Source organism: Balearica regulorum, chromosome 14 (genome assembly GCF_011004875.1).
Source record: "Balearica regulorum gibbericeps isolate bBalReg1 chromosome 14, bBalReg1.pri, whole genome shotgun sequence".
Classification (NCBI taxonomy): Eukaryota; Metazoa; Chordata; class Aves; order Gruiformes; family Gruidae; genus Balearica; species Balearica regulorum.
In genome coordinates this window covers 8,959,441-8,984,602 of record NC_046197.1, presented here as the reverse complement: position 1 = coordinate 8,984,602, position 25,162 = coordinate 8,959,441, and the positions used below count along the sequence as shown (strand labels likewise).

General features: G+C 40.3%; 1 protein-coding gene across 4 annotated transcripts in view; it reads left to right on the top strand.

Moving 5' to 3' along the window:
* The window catches only part of TTC1 (tetratricopeptide repeat domain 1), a 32,869-nt gene extending 14,369 nt beyond the window's left edge, over positions 1-18,500 (top strand). For 3 of the 4 annotated variants that reach the window (XM_075766199.1, XM_075766197.1, XM_075766200.1), the window contains exons 5-8: positions 1,818-1,854; positions 3,580-3,728; positions 9,818-9,872; positions 17,857-18,500. In XM_075766199.1, the coding sequence (XP_075622314.1) occupies positions 1,818-1,854; positions 3,580-3,728; positions 9,818-9,872; positions 17,857-17,990 (375 nt within the window). In that variant the 3' untranslated portion in view covers positions 17,991-18,500. Of the gene's footprint in view, positions 1-1,817; positions 1,855-3,579; positions 3,729-8,899; positions 9,001-9,817; positions 9,873-17,856 lie in introns of all 4 variants that reach the window. The other variant, XM_075766201.1, reaches the window with a different exon arrangement.
* Positions 18,501-25,162: the final 6,662 nt, after the last annotated feature.

Below are 25,162 nucleotides of genomic sequence, written 5' to 3'. Positions count from 1 at the left end.
CAGTTCGAACAGCTGTTCAAAGTTGCTCTGCATTATGTTTAAAACACTGATTTTTCTTTCACTCTTTCTATTTTAATGAAATTCAAAGTTCATGTGGAACAGATGTCTTTAAGCATGTTTAGTGTATGCAGACCATGTATTAGATTGTTCAGAATTGTAGCTAGTTAGTGGTTTTTTTTCTAAGAGCCTGGATTGTCACATACTTGTCTTTGTTTAATTGGCTCAAATGCTTTGAGGCATAGGCAGGACTTCCTAACTATGGCTTTATTAATTCAGTTAGTCTGCTTCCTTCACAGTTGCTATATAATAGGACATACCTATATAGTAGGGCACGGCCTGGATAGAATGGCTGCAGCTTTCTTCATATGTTTTCTATTCTTTGACCAGGGACAGGTGCCCAGATGTTACCAGAGTCAGCAATGCAGTTAGCATTGGAATGCATAGCACACAATCTGTCTGAACAGAAACATTCACTTCTTTAGAAAGAGGAGATACTAAGAATTCAGGAGAAATGACTCCCTATTTTTGCCTTTGTTTTTAAGATTAAATTATTATAGAAGAATAGCACAGTAACTCCTATCCTCAGTTTACCCTCTTGCAAAGGGAGCTTTCTTGCAGTTTTCCTCTACTATTGAGAGAGATACCGCTCTGTTTAGAAATGTACCTTGCAGCCATGTTTAGGCCTAAATAAATAAATTCTTACTCAGCATAGAGTATTCTTCTTCAGCTAGAATTATCTAACTTGCTGTTGGGATACTGAATTGTTTGAGCAGACAAGGGAAAAATGGGATGGAATCTGTAATAACAGAAGCTGGAACCTTTAAAATATGAAAGCTATAAATTGAAAAACCTCCTCATAATCCAGATGCTAACTATTCATATCACTGGGAAACTAATCCAATAGTCCCCAAAGGAGCCCAAGATGATAAAAGAACTGTGCACAAACTAGTGTATCTCACCAGTATAGATCAGTGGAACCTGACAGACCAGTTCATTACTCTGAAAATAGATTCATATTATTGAGTTTGCTCTTCTATACCTGCTGCACCCATTTGCTCTGCACTAGAATAAAGGCTGGTGAGGCATTCTTCTGTGAGAGAGCTTCTGTTTTATGGAGGAGAAAATAATTCCTTGGATGTAGAAAGATTACTACTACTTAGATCAACAATGCAAGCACAGAACAGCCTGATTATTTTTTTTAAGCCCTTTTAGTTTGGATGAAAATAGGAACTCTGTCTCAGCTCTCTTGCTTTTTTTTTTTTTTTCCTTTCTTGTTTCATTATAAGTAGATTGCCTGGCTCTCATCTTCTAACCATGGTTGTCTGGTGCACTAAAATCTTGTCCCTACCACTTCTGGAAGTCTCAAGCGTTGTCCCTTGTAGAGAAAGCTGTATTAGTGCTAAAGGCAGTGTCCGCTTTCCAAACGTCTTAGCTCGTACAGACAAGAATTTAGCTGGGAGTCTTGGGAACCATGTATTCCAACCCCTTAATTACTTGACAAAGGTAGAAAAGCTGTAGCTCAGTTAAGCCAAGGCCTGCAGATGTGACTCAGCCTTTTGACTGTAGCTTGCTGCCGGCTGTTCAGTGCAGACCCGATTAGTGGGGCAGGCGTGCAATTTGAACACTGGCAGCCTTCGCAGAGAGGAAGCTAATCACTGGTAAAGAGCTTTACATCAGAAGCAATGGTATGAAAAGCCTTGATTACATGAACATCCCAGTTCCTTGGAATGCCAGACAAACCTTTTTGCTTGCAGTTGTAAATAATCTGTTTCCCAAGAAATGTGACTTAACTATGACAAAACTATTTTGTGTTCTAGGACAAGACAGAAGCTGCCCTAAGTGACTGCAGCAAAGGTACAACATTTCTTTCTGTGTGCTGCTCTTGTGCCAGATCTTTCATACATAAATTACACCAGTTAGTGCCTTACTGCAGAGCTGTAGTTGGGGGCATAAGGGTCTTTAAAGAATTTATAGAAAGCTGTGGTGGAAGACACCGGAATCTAGAATTATTTATATTATTTATTTTGTAAAATGTCTATCAAACTTTTCCTGTCTGTAATAATTTACTTTCTATTCTCTTCTGCCAATAAGGCTGGTGTTTGTACTTCTTTTTAATAGGAAAATCTTTTTATTATGGAAGCTGTTTCCTTGCACCTACTATTTTAAACCCACTTCCACCTGCCATTGCCCCCCAAATCTTGATTTAATCCCAGATTCCAAAGAACCGTGAGGCGTTATAGAATTAAAAGCATTTTCAAGTCCCTTTTATGCAAGGCTTTTGCTTTGTCACAAGGGCTTATGCTCTCATGTTCTTGTTCTGCACAGTTTTCTCTCTGAAACTTCTGGTGAAATAATTTGAGCTGTGCATTGCTTTATTGCTTCCACCAACTCACCCAGGCTCAAATATTTGTTACATTCCCCATGACAGCTGGGGAAAAAAGTCTAAATTACCCATCAGAAAACTAATCCAATGGCTGCGTGCCAGCACTGCCTGTACAGTAAATAAGAGTTTACACATGCTAAAAGTATTCTTGAAGATAACAAATTCTATCTGGCCTATGTCACTTTGGGGTTTTGCCTTGTTTTGGTGGTGGGGCATTTTGAAAAACACTTCTGCTAATTTTGCAGTGGCTGAAAGGAATCGGTTTGCTTTGCAGCAGTAAGACTTACACCTACCATCGCTTGACACTCCCCAGGGACTTGGCTTACAAACTGCAATGCAACACTTGGAGCACAGCAGAGCAATTCACACTAATCTGCAACTTGCTGACTGTAGCATTGTCTTTGTCCTTCCAGAAGAAATAAGCTAGAATATTTAGCTAGATAATCCTAGATTTAATTGTCCCAAGAACCATTTTAATGGGTTAGTAATTATAAAATGGGCAGTCTTTCATACTCTCTCTGTGATGAAAAATGGATGAAGAAATTATTGAGAAATTACCTTTTGCAGGTTACTGTTAAGTTTAGAATTCAGTCTTAACCGCATCTGTAAATGCGGTCATGGCTGCCAAGGGAATAAGGAGAGGAAAAACTTAAATTCAGTCAGTATGCCTCTCTCCTAATTTGTAGAGCTAATATAACCATTTGTGGATTCCCAACCCAATTTTGACTGATTGATATTAGAGTAAATTGAGAAGAGCTCTAGTAGTTCACCTGGAGTTTGTCTCAACTAGAACTGAGATAAGCTATATGTATCTTTAGGTATATTTAACTTTAGCTGTAATCTAATAATATACACTTATTAAAGACAGAAAAACTGAAAAATATCTTATAGGTCCTTAAAATTTCTGAAGCATCACTTAGATTCTCTGCATGTATAGTATTACAAAATTAAATGGTTGTACATTATAAATCACTTATGTCTGTGATAGATTGTAGATGTTAAATGAAATACGATCATTTGCACTAGACTTTCACAGGCAGATCTATGCCTTTCTGAATTACAGCTTAGCTTTTAAACTGTGACTCTTCTTGTTTCTAAGCTACATTATTAAATTCTTAATAGTTATTTTTATACACACTTAAGAATTTGAAGGGTGTAAAAATGTTTCAGTACAGTGCTTTGGTTTTGTTTTCTAGCAGTGGAATTAGATCCTAACTACATTAGAGCTTTACTGAGGAGAGCAGAACTATATGAAAAAACAGAAAAACTAGATGAAGCTCTGGAAGATTATAAGGCAGTCCTAGAAAAAGACCCATCAGTTCATCAAGCCAGAGAAGCTTGCATGGTAAGCCTTTTTAGTGTACTTTGGCCTAACTTTAAACCAAGGTCTTTTCTTTCCTATTCTAAATATTCAGTGCTGTTTATGCAAGCAGCTTCATATGCAGTGGTGAAAACTTTTTGCCAAGTCTGAACGTGTAGTAGTTTTCTCATCTGGTTTTACGTAAGGAAGATTACATGAACTGCCACAACTTCCGTGACAAGTCTCAGGTCCATAAAGCGTAGTCCTCTTTTACTTTTGTAAAATGAGTGAAAGTAAACGTGTGTTCTGAGCTGTAAGCATATAATTACACACCTAGCTGTTGAATAGCGTGTGCATGCACACACGCGCACTTCCTTCTAGTTTTGTGATTGAGGATGTTAATTGTATTTACGCATGTGCTAGAAAAGGTTGCTTGAACCATTGCTGTGTTTTAGTAGCCATCACTTCACTAAGGATCTGCAATTTGGAGATCAGAAGCACCCTATAATATAGTTCTTGCTAGCTGTTTAATTAGTGGGAGTCTGGTTTTCCTTCAGTAGAATTATTTTTCTGATTGGTAAATTAGCAGTCAAATGCTTTTATGGCATAATTATAAATTAATTACTTTTTTGATGACCTGATTATATAACTTTGAGAATGGCAGAAATGGGATTCTATCAGTCTGTATCTATGTTTGTAGCTACTTTAAGATGTTGATATTGTTGTTTCTTGATTTAGCTGTTTTCTGGTTTTGTTCTTTGCTGTCCCTTGTGTGTGTTGGCCATTTGGAGTTATTTTACTAATAGTGACTGAAGTCTGCTATTAATCTTCAAAAACTTAGCCTTTCACTTGAAGAAAAGGGCACCTTGTGGTTGCAAATAGCACTCTCTCCTGATTCAGTTACTTTCTTCATTCTAAAAAAAAAATATATATATATAAAAAATTCTGCAGCTTAGTACTGTGTTTCAATGTCCACTTTCAGTCAAATTACAAATATTTCAGGATTAAACATGTCTTACAGAATCGTTGCCATATCGCTGTAAGTGTCAGCCAATGCTTTTAAAAGTTTCCTTGCCCTTTAGGATGTGTCAGGTTGGATGAAAAAAGGTAAACTTCTAGCACTTCCTGAAACCCAAATCTAACATGTAAATAATCCCTATTCAATGGGGATTTAAAGTCATTGCCACAGCCTGCTGATTTGAGGCTTTAAATAACTCTTTGTGCAAAATACCATCAGGAAGTGATTTTTTTCTAGTGATTTTTAGTATGTTAATGCTCGGTGTGGAAAATAGCTGTGGATATGACAAGTTCAGAGGGTCTTTTCACAAGGGTAGCAAGAAGGGAAATTTATTTTGTGCAGAAAGCTCCTCTTACAGGCTGCTTGCTGTTCTTCTTTTTGAAAAGAGATTATGAAGGCTGTGTTGAAAGGACAAATGTGGTAGAGATGTGGCCAGCCAGCCTGTGGTTTTGAAGGAACATGTGTTAATGAAAGGTAGCCACTATAAAAAGTACAGTGGCGGTCACTTTTTATCGAAGTGGGAGCTTCAGGTCAGGATAGGTGAATGGTTCGCAAGTACTAGAGAGCCTGGTCTTCTGCAGGGAAAACTACAGCTGAACTATTTACCACTTTAAGGTAAATGGATGCAATTTTAAAGCATAGTTCTTAGTTAGGCACCCAAATCCATGTGCCAATACTTGATTTTATTTGCATCTGGTTAAATTTTCAAAGGGCATCATTATTTTTGTTCAGCTTCACATCAGTGAACCTGCAATGTATTCTGCTCCATAAAGAAGAAAAAAAATCATTTGCTTCACCCACAAAATTATCTCTAAAACCACTTTGAATACGTTGATACAGAAGTATTTTTGAACGGCCTGGGTTTAATTGTTTTAACTCTCCACTTGGGAAAATAAGTCATTAGTGGTGATTTATTTATTTATTTTTAATGTACCCCCCCTTCTTCATACTGTAGTGTTGTAAGTGACAGATTAGAAACTGCTTTTATAGCATATTAAACAGGAAGCTTTGCCTGAAATTACTTCCTTTGGGATTGGATCAGTTGCCCTGATGGCAGAAAAATACTCTGCTTAACTGTGTAACTCCTGTTAGTGGTAAGGGTATGGTTTCACAAAACAGCTAAACTGATCTACTGCCTGCCTGCTGCTGACAAAGCTGTCCAGTTGCTCTCCTTATGCTAGCGCTGGTATTAGCTCAGTCTGACCCTAGGGGATGGCTGGTCCTATGTACGAGTCTGGCAGACAACTATCTCTGCTAAAGGGAAAAACAGCAATGAGTGAGCAAAAAAGCCAGCAACCAAAAAACCCCAAAGTTAAATACTTGTATATTGCCTTGGCTTTTTGCAGTCAGACAAATCCTACTGCAAATGCTAGCGAGGAGGAAACAAGACGTGGTCAAGGCAGTGCAGGAATCGGGGCCATCCCTTTTGGCAGCACCGACTGACAAGGTCAGTTTATTGTACTGTGAAACAACCCCCTGATGCTTGTTGCATGCATCTGGTTGAGAGCAGGAGAACACTTTATCACCTAGCTCTTGGCAATGGCTTAATAAATGACAAGCTTGTCAAACATCATTACTGCATGGGTAGTGAATGTGATGGGTCCATCACAGTCTAGAAAAGAATATTTGTGTTGGCCTTGTTTAGAGTCTCCTAGTTGAGACTATGGCTTATTTGATCCAGGAGTTCAGCCAAGGAGTCTGCTGACATTTATAAAGGAAACAAAGGGGTTTAGTTTCTGTAGCTAGTAGTCTTTTAGCATTAGACTAGCTCCAGAGTGAGGCCTAGTGTAATCTAGTCAGTTACTTGGTAAAATAGTATTAGTGTATAAGGAGTGCATTTTTAGGAGTGCATCATACAAAGAACAACTGTGCAGATCAGACAGATTGTTATGAACCACCAGTCAGGACTCCATGGATTAAGACTTGGGAACACTGTCAGTAGTCGGTACAAAATGTAAGGAGTTTAAAATAGATGTATTTTGGCTGATTGGAGCCCCCTGAAAGTGTAGATACTGCACTTTATACCTCTTGCAAAACCACAATTTTCTTTCAGTGAATATGCCTCTAATAATCTCACAGAAGAGCCCTTGCTCAGTACCCAGTGGAGATTTGGGCTAGAAGAGAATCAGTGCTGCTGTTCTTCCTGGCCATCTTTCAAGAATGTTTTAGAATGATTAGTAATTTATTCTTAATTTTCATAGCTGGGAAGTACAGAGGTTGACTGTTGCATATACCTTCTGCTCCTTGACCTCATTTTAGTCAGCTTTACACTCACATGTGGTCCAGAACACTTTGTACAAATGCCCTCAATTTACACTGCAGTGGGATTTAGGACATTCTGCCCTAAGTTGGTCCTGTTCTCTGTCAAGTTTCAGGGTAGAAGCAATCTTTTGAGACTTAAGCTTAAAATTCGCCTCTTGAAAAATTGTTAAGGAAATACTGACAGCTAGTTTTACGCTTTTTATAATATAATCTATAAATTCATAAATCTCTAAATTTCATAATAAAAAAACCATTTCAGCTGTAATGTTGATTCTACATATGTGGTTAACGTATCTAATATGTAGAAGACCAGGAAGCAGCATTTTTCCCTCCTCATTGATAATGAAAATGATGCAGCAAGAGAATCTGAAAATTGGCTTCATTCACTGTTACAGCAAATCTTTCACCTTCCTGTACATACAAAATATTTCACACACTGCTTTAGGAAATGCCATGATCTTGTTAAATGACAGTTTAAAAATATTAAATACACAGTAGTTCTTTGCTTTGATTCCTGATTTGGTAGCTGCTCTAAAACTAAATACTACTTATATTTCAGGAGTACAGTGCCAGTGTTTTGATTTAAATCCTAGTGTCACCCACTTCAGTTACTTTTGACATCTTCAATGCCAAATCAGTTTGAAATTACAGTCTTTTGTGGTCAAATAATCCCTATCGATGCTTTCCCAAAAAGTGTTTATTATAAAGTATGAATCTTTAGGTTTTGTTTTTAGCATGCGTGCAACAGTGTTGTGTGAATTTTAGCTTCAACAAGTTTGAGGGATTGGCAGGCCAGATAAACTTATTTACCAAAAGCTGTACTTTGAGATAAGTATCATAGACACCAGGTAAATAGCTGTCCTTATGGACACTTTTCTACAGATAACTAACCTTGCAAGTACATTTCTGGAGTGAGAAATGCTAGGTCTTTGGAATAGCAGCATTCAGACACACAAAACATGGAGCGTGTGTTTCAAATTAAGGATTTGTGTCTTCATTTCCTCCTAGAGTCTAATGTCCAAATGTGAGAGACATGCACTATATATGCCAAACTCATCCAAGATTCAGCAAATCTCACAGCCACAATGCAAACTGAATTTAGCGCCTGGGGATATCTACACATGTTTTCATGCAGGCAGCTTAGGTCCCGATCTGCACCCAACTTAATAAGCCCCTCTGGGTCAGCAGGAGTCAGATGAGGTCTGACTGGGCTAATTAGATCTGGCTCACTGGTGGTGATGCTGGGCCTGGGCTGGTTTTGAGCTTAGCCATCCATGTATATCTGCCTTCTGTTCCTTAGTACTGGGATTTTTCTGGGGTATACCACCTCTCTTCCCCATCACTATAGAAAATGAAGTGTATTTACCTGTGTTCACCGGCGTATCCTGCATTGGAGAGGAACAGCCAGGCAGCTTTGTCAGTGGGCTTTTTCTTGAGGTGAACATCTTATTTCACTGTGGCAGGAATATCAGGATGACAAACCTATCCATGATGACTGGAGCTATAAATGACAGGAAGGAACAAGATTAGGAAATGAATTCTTTAACTATGTTGAGAAGTTAATTATCACAAGGGAAGTGTATCAGGAGTGAATTCCACACCTGTTACCATAGTCTGCAACTGTAATTAATTCACTGATAGCACCATTACAGCAGCTCTGTCTTATTTGCTATGACCTCCACAAGAAGAGACAGCATAGTTATGCATATAATGGCATGCTGAACTGCCAGAATTATACAGTAATAAGCATAGTATAAAAGATTGAAATAGTACTTCTGAAAAATATGAAAAAGATGTATAAAAAGTGACTGCATTCGTAATATATTTTGGTTTAATATTGTATTTAACTGATGTATAGAAGATGCGAATTTAAATGATACAATGGTGAATTTAGTTGTAGTGAATATAAAGTTCTAATTAAAAATTATCATTACAGTCATATAGCAAAACACCAGTACCATGTAAGGATGGAAGATGTGTCACAGCTGTTCTAGGCATAAATGGGAATCTCACATCATTAGGAATACAGACCATGCAGTTACGTAATGCTCACTAGAACCATGTGATAAGTTTGTTTGTGATGGTGCAACAGATTTTAACACTGGTGCCAGTTCTGAGAAGGCAAAAAGCATGTTAAGGAACTGTCCTCTTGGACTAGTACCTTCCTCAGGATGAACTGTCAGCGTTCCCTCCCCATGAGGAACTGCCAAATCAAGGCCCTAATTTGTAATACCCTGTCCTCCTTAGAACTATGCCATATATTGCATAATAAGATGCTGCTCATCAAACTATGTCCTGAAATTCATAGACAGTTAATTCCGTGATCTTCTGATAAAATATTTGTATTTAGAAGATCTTAATGTTGTCACAGTGTGGATTTCCCTGAAGCGTGATGCTGCTAAGAAATGACTTTATGGATGCTTTCTCATTACACCTGTGTTTACGTTCAGAAGTCAGATGCTGTGCTTGCTTACTTCCTCTAGCCTCTCTTACCAAATTTAATGCATACAGCAGAGGAAATAGGGCTAAAATATACTTTAATTGTAAGTCTCTTAAATTTCATAAGCTTTTTAGTTAAAATTCCAAGAAAACAGATCAGATCTGTTTTTTAGCAGTAAAAAATGTATGCCTGTATGAAACCTGCACTTAGAAGTTATGACTTAGTGTTTATGTGAACTGATGTCATAGGATGAATTACAGGTTTCCAAAATAAGATGAAAGTGTGGTTTGACATAAGGATTGCTTTTAAACCATAAACACTGTATCCTGGGTATGCGTATGAAAATTTTCTAAGCTTAACCTACAGTATTATTGAAAGCATGGGTCTGATTCCAATTTTTATCTCTCTCCGCAGCGATTACCTAGACAAATTGAAGAGCGGAATGAAAAATTAAAGAAAGAAATGTTAGGTAAGTACCGTGTACATATAACTTGCATAATAATCTTCATGGTCTACTAGAAAAGCAGAAATGCACGAGTAGAATCTCTTGTAGAAAATTTAAGGAAGGTAAATCTTAAAGGAAATACTTGTTCTATGTTAAACTAAACTCCTGATTTTTTTGTAGTTCTCTATTGCTTGGTTTCACCTACAGTAAGTATTCTAGCCAAATAATTCTCCCATACAGAAGAGGCACAGTTAAAGAAAGAAATACTCAAGACCGTCTAAACCAATATAATATTGATGCATGTAAAAGCAGGGGGAAATGGTTTGAAACAGACCAACGGCTTCTGCCCTTTCTGTTGGCAAGTAAACCTTCAAAGGCAACATTCCAATGAAAGGGATGAAATGGGGTTTTCACTAAACCTTTACGTAAAAGTAGTCAACCAGCTGTAATAATGGACCATGTTTGATCTTGTATTTGCAGAAATAAATTTGATTCTTTTTGTAGCACTTCCAACCCATAGACCTCCAAGTCTTCACGTTTATCTTGATTTATATAGTATTTCAGTTCTGTTTGTGTGGAAGCTGAATTAGACCTACCTAGTGTTACAAACAGGCACCTGGCCTTGCTAGGAGTGGAATTAGATTTCCTAACAGTGTAGCTCGTAATCTCTTCACTTTTTACAATTTTATACCAAAGCACACTATTGACTCTACTTCTTTGTAGAAAAGAGAATGTAATTAATATCTCATTTGAATGTATGTGCCCACATCATCATGTTGTATGGTTTTGCTTGGATAATATCTTAACTGGATTGATGTATTTCAAAAGAATAACTACTTAAGTAAGATTGCCCAAGAAAGATTGGTTTTCATGTGTAATATTAAGTATAAAGCACTCCCTTGCACCACTCGGTGTTACAGTTTTGGGGGCAACCTCCTGCCCAAAAAAAGACTGATGTCAACATTGTCTACTGTCTCCTAGTTAACAGGGTTTCTTAATTCTTACAGGTTCAGACACTACCTAAGTCAATCTGACATTCTGGTGCTTTTTAAAATGAGGGGTTTTTTTATATAATCTTTTCATTTGTACTGTTTAGACAATCCACACAAAAGAGCAAGGACAAACAACAGCATATGATAAAGAGAAACTAACTGTACCTAACCTCTTTCAGAAATTGCTTTCAATAGTTACTTGTTTACTTATTCTAGGTGTGACAAGTAGTAGATGAAATGCTATTTTAAGATGAGTAGGCTTTGAGGGTTTGGGATGGGAAAGGGGAAGACAGTGTTTTGCTATTCTGCAGAGAATCGGGTTAAACTCAGTCTGTCTTGCATAGTGTAACACTAATTCTTAAAATATTTGGGAAGAAGAGGCTATTCCAAGGGCTTATGCTGAAGCTGATTTTTTTTAACTTATTTTTTTTCTGGCTGTGCAGAGAGGCTGATTTGCTTTCGCTTTGTACCTGTTTTGACCTAGTAAAGTTACAGTAATGCTTTCTAGAGCTACATCATCAGATTCAGTTTCCACCATTGTACCTAAGCCATAAATAAAGAAGGTTACTTGTGATAGTGCTATAAATAAATGACAAATGCAGAAAATCTCCAGAAGGATCATGCCCATTTGTAGGACACAGGATGGGTTTTAACACAAAGTAATATGAAAACAATTCCTGATCTTTTTTGATCTCTCCCTTTGTACCCTTGTTACTGATGTCTAAAGGGCCTCACTAATCACAAGGGACTGTACTGAAATAATAAATTCAGCTTTATAAACTGTCGTTACAAACCTAGTTCTGTGCTGCTAATTTTTGCCCAGTTTTCAGACTAGATGTGATCTTTTTTCAAAAGTGTTCATCCAGTGGCAGTTAAGATTTCAGAACTGAGCTGGTCTTTTGGGAACCAGGTCAGGCTGTTTGTGTTGGGATTCTCGAGAAAGGAATCGCTTCTTAGTGATGTTACATACATGCAAGCAGATACACTGATGTTTGCTGGTGTAAACAGCCAGGAAAACCAGACTGAGAGTTGGGTAGTACAGCATATAATCCTATGTTCATCCACAACCTTTGCCTGTAATAGGATTCATATAAAATATCACTTGTATCATTAAAAATATGTGGTGTCAGTTGGGCAGGCAGTATTTTTATTCTTAGCACTGCTTATGATCACTAGTGTAACACAAATTGAGGATTTTTTTCTATAATACATTCTCTTAATAGAACACTTGAAATTAAGTTAGGAATACAGGCAGTAACCAGACTAATTATAAGGGTTATAAAATTCCCTGGATCTTGTCAGTAAGAGGGAAAGCAATGATGTCATGGATCTAATGATGAAGGGCTGGAAAGGAAATACTTCCCAAGGTTTACAAAATGCTGCTGTTCTGTCTGAGGTCAAGGAAAAACCCTTACAGTTGAAGAAGGGGGATTAGATGGGGGTTGTGGAAGGAGTGAAAGACAACAAACCTAATACAGTGTGGTGGTGAAGAGATTTCTTTTGATTGTTTTTGTTGTACAATGTATTTGTTCTAAGCTGTTTCAACTTCTCTTTTTCAAGAACTTTGTTAATGCTATTTACAGAGGACTGTGTCAGAATAGACAAGTGCTTGTGGTAATCTGTTAGATTAGCTGACTACTGGTTAAAAAGTGCCAGATGTGCAAGGATTCATTCCCCTGCCATCTCACAGGGCAGTCAGCTCAGGGTTGTACCTCAGATTTTTTGGGTCCAGGAGAGCAAGTCAGATGCATCCTAATAGTTCGAGACTAGGCCAGGAGCACTGACACTAAACTTTAATTAATAACTAACAAAATTTTTAGAACTTCATGCTTTGGCTCCTTTGAAGTTTGGATATTGAATTGAATTCTTATTTTAGTCAATGAATCAGCTAGTAACATCATTTTTCCAGGCTTTTATTCTTTCAACTAAAACTAAGTCCTGGTATACCCAACTAACTAACACTGCCATGAAAACTGGAGCTGTGTACAAACAAATCAAAATAAATGGAATGCATCTTCCTCCTTTCCCAAGTGTGTTTCCTGTTTTCCAGTGCTACAGCTCATTGCCTCATAGTTTGTCAGAAGCTGAAACCACTTCTTAAGTGATCGTGTGTAAATAAGTCAGAGCACACATTCTTGGCTGGATTTTTCTTCCAGACTACCTAACTATGAATTCTTGTGTGCAAGTGGTAGTGCATGTGATTGGGGAAGCTGATGTCACTAGAAAGAGCACGTTTTGTTGCCAAACTAAGCTCATTTCTGCTTTGTGTTCTGCAAGGGTCTAACTTTTCTAAAGCTGGCATTTGTATTTATTTTCATATTTTCCATTCAGCCTTCGCAGGTTAGTGCTGCTGCTGAAGTTTGCTCAGTCTGAACTAACCTCTGAGTCTCACATTAAAGGAAGCTTAATTTACAGCACGCTTTGAATGTAGCTTTTAAATCCATGTGGCTTTTTCCCTTTACGCTTTCATAATGTGAGTGTCCTGTGCCTTAGTAATTGCCCAGGATGTGAACACCTACTGACCATTTTCTGCGTTCTTTTTTATTCCTCTTCTGACTTTAAGGCCAAAGATTTCTAGCTATTGTGCAATGGCTAGTCTTGTTTAGAGAAACTAATTATTGTGATAACTAGGACCATCTCCTTTGGGGAGAGGGTGTAAGAAGAGGGGAAGTTTGGAATAGTTTTAGCAAGGTTTAGCAGCTTGGGGGCTAGGATGATAATACATTTTTCTGCATGGCTACAGGGGAGCCAAGTATATTGGATATAAAAAAAAAAAAAAAAATGGGATGGAACATATGCCAATCTGTGTAACCCATCTTCTACATACAGAGTTCATTAAATCTAATTAAAAAAATACTGGGACTTTCAGCTTAAGTTATAAATGAGTGTATTCCAGAAAATAGTGAAATGTACTTGATTATCAATGTGATTAATGGGAAGAACTATCAGAGCATCTTACGTGGGCCTTTCTGCCAATAAGAGATTGTTCCAGGTACGTGAGATCATTTATTTATTAGGTTTAGTGCCTAAACAATTAGTCTCTTCTTTTTGTTTTTTTTGGATACTGAAGGGTATGTTGTATTTGCAACTAAGCTGCTAAACCCCAATATTGCATATAGGGATGTCACTTTAAATAGTCAAACCAGAGCTCATATATAGTTACTTTTAGTTCAGTCCTCGCTTACCATTTAGGGAAGGGAAACGATTTGCCCTCGCTTTTTTAATTGCCTAAGAAATGCTGTTGGTAATACAGAAAGTTATGCAAAGATGAGACCTCATCAGGAAATCTGTCTTTTATCCAAAAAAATTCTTAACACAATATATCGTTTTTCAACTTCTGAATGCCACATGAACACTAGCAGCTATACTAGAATTATTGCCAGAAAGACTGAATAGCAATTAATTTTGGCTGTTACATCTTAATGTAAATAGTGAAAAATCTTTTTGTGCATCTGCCTTTTGCAACAGGATGTTACAGTTTAGGTGAGTAATGAATCCCAGACTTCTGAGCTCTAAATTGATTTTTACCAGTTAGTTTTCTTTTTAACCTCTGAATATTGCTTTGCTGAAGAAACTTAATGTGCTGGAGTTCCAGGTGGAAAGTAGACATAGGCTTTCTAAAATATAAAGAACAAGATCTATGAAAATATGGTCTCAGAGAGGAGAATGTGACCCTGCTCAGGGACAAGGGAGTGTTTGCTGAGAACTCTGCAGCTGAGTCACAGCTCCACATGCCTTTTTCCTTCCTTCAGGCACAGTCTCTGTTTTAAGAGAGCTTTTCTTTGGGGGGGAGGGGGAGGTTGGACTTAACTACAGATCTTAATTTAGGGATGAAAGAAGAGAGTGGGGGAGGAGGAAATAATGCTTTCCTACAATGATGGGTTTATGTGTGCCAAGACAGCAGGAGCAGTGCTTTAGGCTTGAGTTCCCGGAAAAGGCAAGGCTTTCTTGTGCTTCATTAACAATTTATTAAATGTGGCTGCACCAAAAGGCATTGCTGTATGTGGATTTAAGTGATAGAACAGGAAGGTGACCTATGACTGTATTGTTTTAATTATTCAGTCACAGTGAGATGAAGAATAAAGTATTAAATACATCATATAGTCTTTAGCTTCTCCCACAGAGCTGGCCTAGCTACAAGCAAGAATACCAAGACAGTTGTTCTGTGTTTATTGGCTCCAGTGTGACCGGAAAGAGCCATCGTACTAACTCCAATTAGAAAAGACCTTTCACAGTTTCCTGAAACAGGCAAACTCGTCTGTCTGCTCATGAGCCAGCTGCAGTGCCTGGATAACTTGCAAACTGTTTACAACTGGCTCTAGCAATGCCAGACTATGCCAGGACTCTGCGACTGGTGGACAAAGACACTTCTCACCCCGAACCTGAAGCTAAGCAATGACCAAATGTTTGCCTAGAGGTACAATTGCAACTATTCATCCCAGTTGTAAAAATGCTGTGAACAACTTTATAGTTTTATAACCAAAATGGGTTTAGGATGCAGTATAAAATTATGAACTTAACTATTAACTTAGCTTAAACAGGGTGTAGTTTAAAAAAAAACCCACCACCACCTGTACAAAGCAGCTAATCCTAGCTAAGCCATTCATTGGAATGACTTTGGCCAGATCACTCAACCACCTCATCTGTTAATCCAAAGGGGGGGGGGGGGGTGAAGAAAAAAAAAATCAAATTGAAGAAAAATTCTGTCTCACCAAATAGCTGCTTTTGTAGGCTAAGGTGGTCTTTTTTTGTGTATAAGTTCACAGAATTTCCATGTTGACTCTCAAAGACCAATCTTGCTTGGTCAAGATACCCAGTTGTGAACCAGCACTTTGATGCAAGATCTTAATTACTTTGGTATATTCGGGAGTACTGTAGTAATGCTAGCTGTTAGTTTCTTTATGCAGGACTGAGTTGTTCCTTAGATTAAAATGTTTACATTTTTCCCAGCTATTGTTTCTTTTTGTATTTTCTCTGAAAATGTTCAAATAAGCTGCCCCTGCCCCCAATTCAGTTTTGGAAATGTGATTAAAAAAAAAATAGCATATTTGGGTTTGTGGTGGTGGTGTTTAGCCTGTCTTGAACTGTTGCCAGATTGTAAGCTATAAGGGCCTTGCTTCCATGGGATAAGTTGAGACTTGGATACGATTTCTGTTTTGAGCACGGTTGCAGGCATGCGGTGTCAGGCAAGGCAAATCTCTTGATCTGTTTGTACTCCATTGTGCAACATAAATACTGCTTGTCTCTTTCTGTAAAGAACTTAAGTATGGCTTTGCTCCTTATGTTTCTGCACTTCTTTATCACTGCTGTGAAGTTACTGCTTCAGTATGGCTTAGCAACAAAGCCTGGACTTAATTCTGGCTGGTGCATAGTAGTGAGGAAACTTACTTAATAGCAGTAGTGATACAATTGCACTGCTGGGCAGAAACAGGGGTTTTGGACAAACGAACTTAGGAAAAACAAAGAAATTAAATGATGAGTGTGCATATGGCTTTGCAGTTAGATTCTAACATGTTAGCTTAGAAATGGAAATTAAGATGAAGATGACTAGAATAACAGAGATGTTTCTCATGACTTAAGATGGCTTGCAGAAAGCACACACACACACAAGTAGGAATAGGTGTGGCATTTTCACATTTTAGTTACGTGATTGTGACTACTGCAGTTGCTTAACTGGATTTCCTGTGTGCTAGCTATTGTTGTCGTCACTTTTTCCCCACCATGTGCATGCACAAAACTCCCAGCAAAACAAAATTCATTGCCATGAAGATCTAGTAAAGGTAGATGGCTTCTTGAAAGGTGATGTGCAGCCTGTGGGTGCAAACCTAGGGTAGGCTTCAACTTGTCAAAACTTTTCCTGTTTATTCTTTGGGAAATTAGTCTACAATTTTGCACTCAAGCCAGGAGGAAAATAATGCTTTTCTTGGAAAACTGACCATCTTCCTCCTTTGTCTTGTCATGCTAGGGGCTCAGTTAGCTTGTGTTTAGCTAACATCACAGTTGTTACCTCTGCTTCTTGTTCAAGATTATGCATTTTATCTATTTTATCGTGTCTATATAGATACGATTTTTTAAAAAAGGATGTCCTTTTGTTGTCCTTCCCCTTTTATAGGTGGTAGCAAGACTCATTTTCTAGAGTCGGCAAGTATGTATATATACACACATATATTGATAGAAGCCTTTAGATATTAACTGGTACACCCTAGGTATATTTAACAATGCTTGTTAAGTAATAGTTGCTTAGAGCTGGTAGCAGTGCTAAGTTAGTCCTGGAGAACTGTAGTTTTGAAAGTGAGTTAATGATGTCACATGACATCATGCTGAGTTTTTTGTGGGCAAAATGGCTGTAAAGTTGGATGCTTCAGGTGGAACTGCTTAGCTTGCATGTGCACACACAGTTGCAAGGATGACTTTATTTTTCTTTATATCAATATACATGTTTAGAAAGGGATTTTTAATAATTACAAATGAGCAGTTTGAACTTTGGCTTTCGTTGTTTCTTTTGGTAGTCTAGGAAATGGAGTGGTTATAACACAGTTGATTGTTTATAGAGCTTTAGCGGCATCAAAACTGACCTGAACTGAAAACTTTGTGTTAGCTGCCAACATTCACTTTTCTATCAGAGTTAGATCCAAGGGTAAATGTAGAGGAGGCTAGTGCATTGTTGTGACCTGTTACACTCCTGTGCCTCAAGAGCTTGTAACTGAGGAAATAAGGTGCTTCTGGAGAGCTGTAACCACCGTAGCCATGACTGGCTGCAGCCACTTCATCAGGGCTGCCTGGCACACTGCTCCCAACCAGCATGGAGATCTCTATTCAACCCCAGAGCTGACAGCAACTACATCACAGTTGAGATACTTTTTTTTAATTCATGTAAGAGCCTAAATATTCAACAAACTGCAGAGATTTCCACAGGATTTACCTTAAATTAGTAGAGCTGGCCTGTGTAGTTGAGCATAATTCAATGGGAGTTTCCCTCGGCATAACACTTACGTTATCTCTCCTTTTCATTGTAGGCAAACTGAAGGATCTTGGGAATTTGGTTCTCCGCCCCTTTGGCCTGTCAACAGAAAATTTCCAGATAAAACAGGATTCATCAACTGGTTCATACTCCATCAATTTTGTTCAAAATCCAAACAACAATAGATAACATTAATTCAATCTAGTTCTGCTGGCTTTCAGGCTTCGTGACCGTGTGCTTGCACGTACCAATAAAAGGATTCAGCAAACATTCTTCACGCTCCCCAAGTGAAGATAAGACTCAAGCATATTCATTTCCCTGCTTGTGAAATTATTTACAATATGGATGTAAAGCAAGTCATATGACTTCTCTTAGTGATAGCAGTGCCCAGTGTGTGATTTATTATATTTTTTGTAATTTTTTTTTTCTTCCCTTGTGGTGTTTGGCTTGTCCAACTGTCAGGCTCATTATTTTGGCCTGTTCAATGCTGGCAACAAAATTCTAGCAAGCAATTCAGTTGAATCAAAATGCCAATGCACCTGTAACCGAGAACCCAAGGCACCATTAGGCTTTGGAATTAATGAATCTAGCACTTCACCACACTCAGCAGGTGGATAGCACTGACAGCATGCATGGAAGCAAGCCAGCCTCTTCTGTGGAATATTTTTTCTTTGTAATAAAGGCTTGGTATTTCTGTCAGTTTGGTTTGTGAAGTTCTTGCCTTATTTGAGTCCTTCCCATGGGGGTATTGTTTTTAAAAGTGCTTATAGCCACCCACAAATAACATTCTCTCAAGACATTAATTTGAAGCATTTGATTAACCTTAGGCCACTCTTACATTACAGTTTTTTTACTTTTTATTAATTTTTCTGAAGGTAACAAGGAAATGTTACACCTCTGTGTGTATGTATGTATACACACACTTTTGTAATGGTACCATAAAATTAGTTAAACTTGCTTGTCTGAGATCCATATTACAGATATCTGTAATGGCAAACAAATAAGTGATATTAAAGTTGTTTGCAAAAGATCTTCATTGTGTACCAGACCTTGAAGACCTCAAAGTACCTATATATATATAGGTGCTGTTGAAGTAGTTCATTCAGATTTTGGAGAAGGGTGTCTTTTGTAATTACTGGTTTGTATATTGATGCTGAAATGTTTACATTGGAGGCAGATTTTTTCAGCTGTCTCCATGCAGATTTTAATACATGATTAATTAAATAATTAGTGGTGCCTGGCTGTTAGCTATTAGTTGTCCTTAAATTTATTTCAGGAAGTCTCTGTGTGTGTACTTAAGGACTGAAATTATAGAGCTCCAGCCTTTACACTGATGTGCCTGAAAGGAATAGTTTCTCAAGCGAAGGTGTTTGTGGTGCTTTATTTTGTCTCTGGAGCTGTGGAGGGGCTTTTTATTGTTGTTTAACTCTGTTCTGCTGAATTTTTAGTTTTGACTTTGTGGTTACCTTTTTTGTTTGTAAACTATCTGGAGTCTGCAGTGAGCGTGTGTTAAGTCTATGGGAATTAAAATGTTGTTGTAAAAGAAGAGAGAAGCCCCAATTCATGGGGAGGCCTGTACAGCCTTTAACATCTGCATAATTAAAATGTCATTTAACTAAATAACAGCAACCAGCCTCTAGGCTTTCCGTGTGCTGAAACTGTAACTATGGCGTGCTTTACTGGAGTAAAGTTTCTAACGTGCAAGGCTGAGTTTCCTTACTAATAAAGTTTGGGCAAAGTGGTAGGCGTGTGACGGGAGGTTTTAAGGAAAGATATTGCTCCTCCGAGCAGCCCCAGCGCTGCTGGGGAGGAGTTTGCCAGCCAGGGCCCGGGTGCGTTGCACTCCGGTATCCCCGTGCAGGGCTGAGCTTACCCGGGAGAGAAGTGTGCTCGTGCCCAAGAGGCTCTGCAGGTCCAGGTAGGCTAATTAGCTGTAAACCCACTCTGCCTGCTGAGCTCTTCAGATGCAGGGAAGGCTTATTGGGTTGGGCAGAGTGTTGGAACTTGTATAAACATTAAAAATCTTTCCTGAGACCTGGAGTGCTATGGAGCAAAGGTGTCCAGGCTGCTTCAGAGGAGGCAGTGCTGGGCTGAAGCTCTTAAGCTTGGTTTGTGCCCAAACCGAGCCCCTCAGGTGTGTCTGAACCATGCTTCCCTAAAGCTCCAGGTTTGCCATGGGACAGGTAGAGGTGTCGGTTCGTGCTGTGCAGGCTCCGTGCTGCCTGAGAGGGGACAGGGTGGCTGTCCTGCAGGCAGTACCATCTGCACCCGGAGCCAGGCACAAGGCTGGCCTGAGCTGCAGTAGGTGACTTCCCCAGGGGCCGAAGAGGGGAAAGGAGTTCATCTGGTTTGGTCTCCTTTACCAAGGTTAGCACAAGTCATGCATCGCTGAACGTGATGCAGCTCAGGTCTGTGCCGGGGTTCACTCGCTACAGGACACACACCCCCCCCCCCCCGCAAACATACATAAATGGAACTACTTTGAAGCTACTACAAATACTTTAATTTTTCTATATATCTTTGTTATTACCAATTAATTGCCATCTTTACACCCACTGTGTGTGTACATCTGTTAGTTCCCAGTGTGTGGCTATTGTACAAAGTTACAAGTGGTGGCTTTTTAGCAACCTGCTGCTTGTCTTACACATGAGTTCAGTGACAAATTCTCTGCCTGCCCTTCTGTTCCTGCTTCACATCTTCAAAGGGCTGGAGGGCTGCAAATCCCCTTCTTGGGTGGAGGCTGGTTAACTTGTTCTGGAAAATAAAAGCACAACGAAACTTTAGAAATTACTACTTGCTATGCAAACAACATCAAGTGTGCGACTTCCCTGCCGGATGCCTTGCGTGTACCTGTAGTTTTAAGAGAAGAAAAAAGAAGCTGAAGGATGGCAGCCAGTTTGCTTTCCACACTTGTGTTTGTGACTTAATTGCATTGTGTGAGAGCAGCGGGTTGGTGTCGCTGGGAATTGGGCACACCGTTACTGAGGACTCAAACCTAGGTCATACCTACTCAGTGCCACTCTCCAACTACAATGCAAACCTCTGATATGTGTTACCTGCCATTACAGGAAGTTCTCCTCTAGGTAAAATTCCAATTAATTGCTTGAAAGAAGTCTTTTTGCATTGTCCAATTGCATTTATTTTGCTTTTTATTTTTAAGGTTTTTTTTTTTTTAATGTCTAAACGAGTCACCAGAGCTGCCACCAGAAAGGTAAGTGGTACTTCCCTCTGATGTAATGGGCTACAACTCCACCGCAGTGCCAGGCTGTTTTGAGTCACGCGTGTTGGGCTTACAACCTCTAACAGGAAAAAAATGTTTTCTGAAACACAATCTTTTAAATAGAAACACTCTTAAACCAACAAGTTCCTTGCTGACTTGTTCCAGTAGTTGCTTGCCCTTGCTGTAACAAGCATGTGCCTTTTTTCCACTTCGTGCTGTCTCCCCTCAGCTCCCAGCCTTTGTTCCTTCGTACTCTGCCTGCAAAATAAAATCCCTTTCAGTACCTGGCCTTTTCTCCCTGGACGTGTTTGCATAGTGATGACGAGGCCTGTTGGCCTTCTCCATACGCTGAAGACAGGGCTGCTTTAAGTCTCCCTACAAAGAATTTTCTCCAAGATTTCTGTAACGTCTGTGTCTCAGACCTTGCATTTTTTGACATTTCAGAAGGGACATCAGAACTGGCATGGAGATTCGTCTCCCTTTGCTCTCTACAGAAGGCATGACATTCTTCTTTGTTTATACCCTCAAAGACTGTTTTATAACCCTTTCAGCATCAGATGAGCTAAATTTTAGACCTCCCCTCAGCCTTTTTGGGGACAGCCAAGACACAGACTCCCCTTTCCTGCAGCTGCGGACAATGTTTTATTCCTTGTGTTAATGCAGCTAAATGCAAAATTAAGTTATGCTTTGTCTGGCAGGCCTGCCTTACTGAGCAATACATGGTTTTCTGTGTGTTTTCCCACCATGCTGTTGCTTACCAGCGTGTTCAGGAGCAGCTTTAGATTTGCTTCTCAATCACTGGTAAGCGCCAAACGGTACGAGGTCGAGCGGTGATGTGAGCAGACTCTCACAGGAAACATCCCTGTTTGACAGACAGCAGCAAACTGAGATCTGTCAGCGAGACAATCTTACTCCATGTGTGCATCGTTAATTTTATATTGTAGATAGTTATCTGTAAATATTGCGTATCCTGTCAAGTGCCATGCCAGGTGATGCATCTTTATTATTAGACTTAAGCCTGGTTGAATGACAAGGTCTATTTTTGATGGATTTTAATTGCATGTTTGCCTTTAATTCTTTATTAATGGATTTCTGAGGCTGTTTTCAGATTCCTATCCCTGCTGTCAGATTAACCAGCTGTATTTACCTGGGCTGTCATCTCTGCCCTCTGTGGCTCCACTGGCCTGGCTCTGCGTCCAGCAGCCGTTAAAGGTTTGCTCACCTTGGGGAGAGCCAGCTGGCCTTGCAGGGGAAGTAGCTGGGCCTATTTTCAGTCCCGTTTCTGTTCTGCCTGGGCGCTAACAGCGTGGCAAACACATCCTCCCACGTGCTTTAAATGGAGAAATATCCAACACCAGTACTTTTATGGTCGGCAACAGGCCGCCACTGCATTTTGAGCACTGCTTTTGTTCCTAATAGATTATCTTTGTTAGTCATGCCTTTTTAAGCTTTCCTTATCAAGATTGTATTCTCTTACATCAAGTTTATAGCAACTACTTATTTTGTGTACGGATATGCATTGTTTTTATTTTTTAATTGCTGCCTTCATATCACTGCTGAACCTCCTAGCTGTATAGCCAAAGATTACCTCATTCTGTATTTTTTTTAAAATATTTCTTTAGTCTAGAGTCTTAGAAATTTACATTTTTCTTTTTAATTTTCTTATTTCTAGTCAAGGTTACCTATTTTTTCCTTCTAGATTTAGGTTTTTTTAAAGCAGGAGTAGAAATGGAAAAAATGTGTAGATAGATGTGCATAGATCTGTGGGTAAATCCAGACTGTTGGTCTGTAACCACCAACTTCCAGGACACTGATTTTTGTCTCTGGACATTATAAGATGGCTCAAAGTAACATACCCAGGATCTCATATTAGACAGCCCTCTAGAAATAATTTTAGGGACCTCAGAGTGCCCAGTATGTCTCCAGCAGTTCATCTTTTCATTACCAGAGTGCTGGAAAAGTAGTTCTTCTGGTTTCTGGTGGGGCCATTAGTCCTGTTTCCTGAGCTTTATCATCACGCTCAGTGGCTGGTTTAGTCCAAACTGCTGCTGCTTCTTCCTCTACTTGCTCTCTCCTTCCTCAGTAGGAAATACCCAGGAATTGCCGGTCCAGTCATTTAAGTCATTCCACTACATTACCATATATCATTTTTTTTCTCATTTGTGGGACTGTGCAAATGTACAGGAATATTAGGAGTAAGAATGAGGAACTAGAAACCTCTATGCGCTCTCTGATAATTCAGTACAAGTTATTTACAACACTAAATTTCAGACTGTATCACTTCTGTTACCTCTTCCTCTTCATGTGTGACGGGAGCAGGATACCCACGTGAGCCGTCGTCGCCCTCCACTTCTCTGCCACCACTTACGCTGGCTCCAGCTCTCGAGTCAGACCTGGACACAGAGGAAGTTCAGAGTGGGTGGTTGGGTTAGCACAAAACCTGAATTACTATGAGTCCAGCAGGTGAGCTGCCCCAGCTGCACTCAGCCCACTCGGGATGGCCTTCCCCAGAGCGGAGCTCTCTGTGCCATAAATCCAAGATGTGAACTATGGCCGTTTCCGGCATCTGCCTTCATTTATTCCAGGGATTGGAAGAATGGCTGAGGTTTTATAGATAACTGTACGGGGTCCCAGCAGTCCAATCTGTTCTCCCTCCTGCAGTTATCCCCTGGCAGCAGACCCCGGCCGGGTCTCTGTAACCCACCAGCCTGGTAGCTGCAGCTTGTGTGTCTGCCTGGCGGCACCGCGCTGGGTGGTGGCTGACCCACAGGCCTTCTGAAATGGGGGTTCCACAAAGCTCTAAGGTGCATACAATGGGTTCCTGAGAAAGCAGATGCACACTTAGCCCCCAAAAAAGCCTTGTCGTACCATCTCCTCAGCAAAGCACAGCTATCCACCAGCTACAGAGACGGGCTCCAGAAACCTCGTCCAAATGGTGTTTGTTTTGTTTGACAGCACTTCTCTGCAGCAGGAGGTGGGATGCCCTGAGAAGGTCTCTCTCCAAACCCTCACCTTGCCACCTACCCTCATGAGCAAACCCGACAGAGCATCGTGAGCCAGTCGGCAGAGGAACAAACCCAGGGTCATTTCTGTTACCACACAGGGACGCCCCTTTGCTTTTGGCTCTTTCTGTCCGTGGCAGGGTGCACGGCCCTGTCCCCTCTTTCTACCACTGCCTTGTCCTGCCTGCCTGCTCTTGCTTTTTGGCACCTCGATGACAAGACACACCAGATCCCTTTCCCCCACGTACATAGCGCAGCTGTGCTGCTGCCCACCTCTGTGCAGTCTCGCCTCCCCTCGACCCATTAACCCACAAACTCAGGTGGGCTCCCGCAGCTGCCAACCCGCACGGGCTGTGCCAGCTCCACACCCTGTGGCTCCGCTGCCAGCACCGAGCATCCCAGGCAGCACGTCCCGGCTCGCCTCTCGCTTCTCCTCCCCCTTCTCCCAGGTCTCCTCTAGGACCAGCACCTCCGCTAGCAAATTATCCCAGCTCCATCGGGTAACGAACTATCCCTTTAGCCCACTTGTGCCCATCAGAGTGGCAGGCAGCTCGGCTGCACCGTGCCCGGCACAGCTGCCCGCCCTTAACTGGCATTACTGGAGCACCCAGCTCTGAGGCAGGTGCTATAAAATGCAGGACAGCCCAACCTGTTGCAAATCAGGAGTAACCAGCAAAGCAAGGTCCATCAGTTTCCCCTAGGAAAAGAATACAATCATCAGGTCCACAGGATGAGCTCAGCTTGCAGGGTACCCTCAAGGGGCATAAAACACGGGTGCCCTGACCCACACGGGCTCTGCCAAACCCCAGGGAGCACGGTGCTTCTGGGAAAGGCTGCTTGGGCAAAAGCAGTATTTTCCAGCTAATTTCGGATTCTGACTGTGAGAGTCCTCAGGTCTGGCCTTCAGAGCAGCTGAACACCTCTAGTTCCCTCAGCCTCACCAAAGATTTGGGGGACTTAGCATCTCTTAAAAGAAAAAAAAAACCAACCCAATAAATTCTCCATTCATATCAAAAGATGTGTCTCCCAAAGCAGCAGCCCCAAGCGAGGCAGCAGGAGGCAATGCTCTGGTGTTCAGCAAAGAGGCCGTGGGACTGGTATTTGCCCACTGACTTACCGGCACAGCACCGCCGATCCCC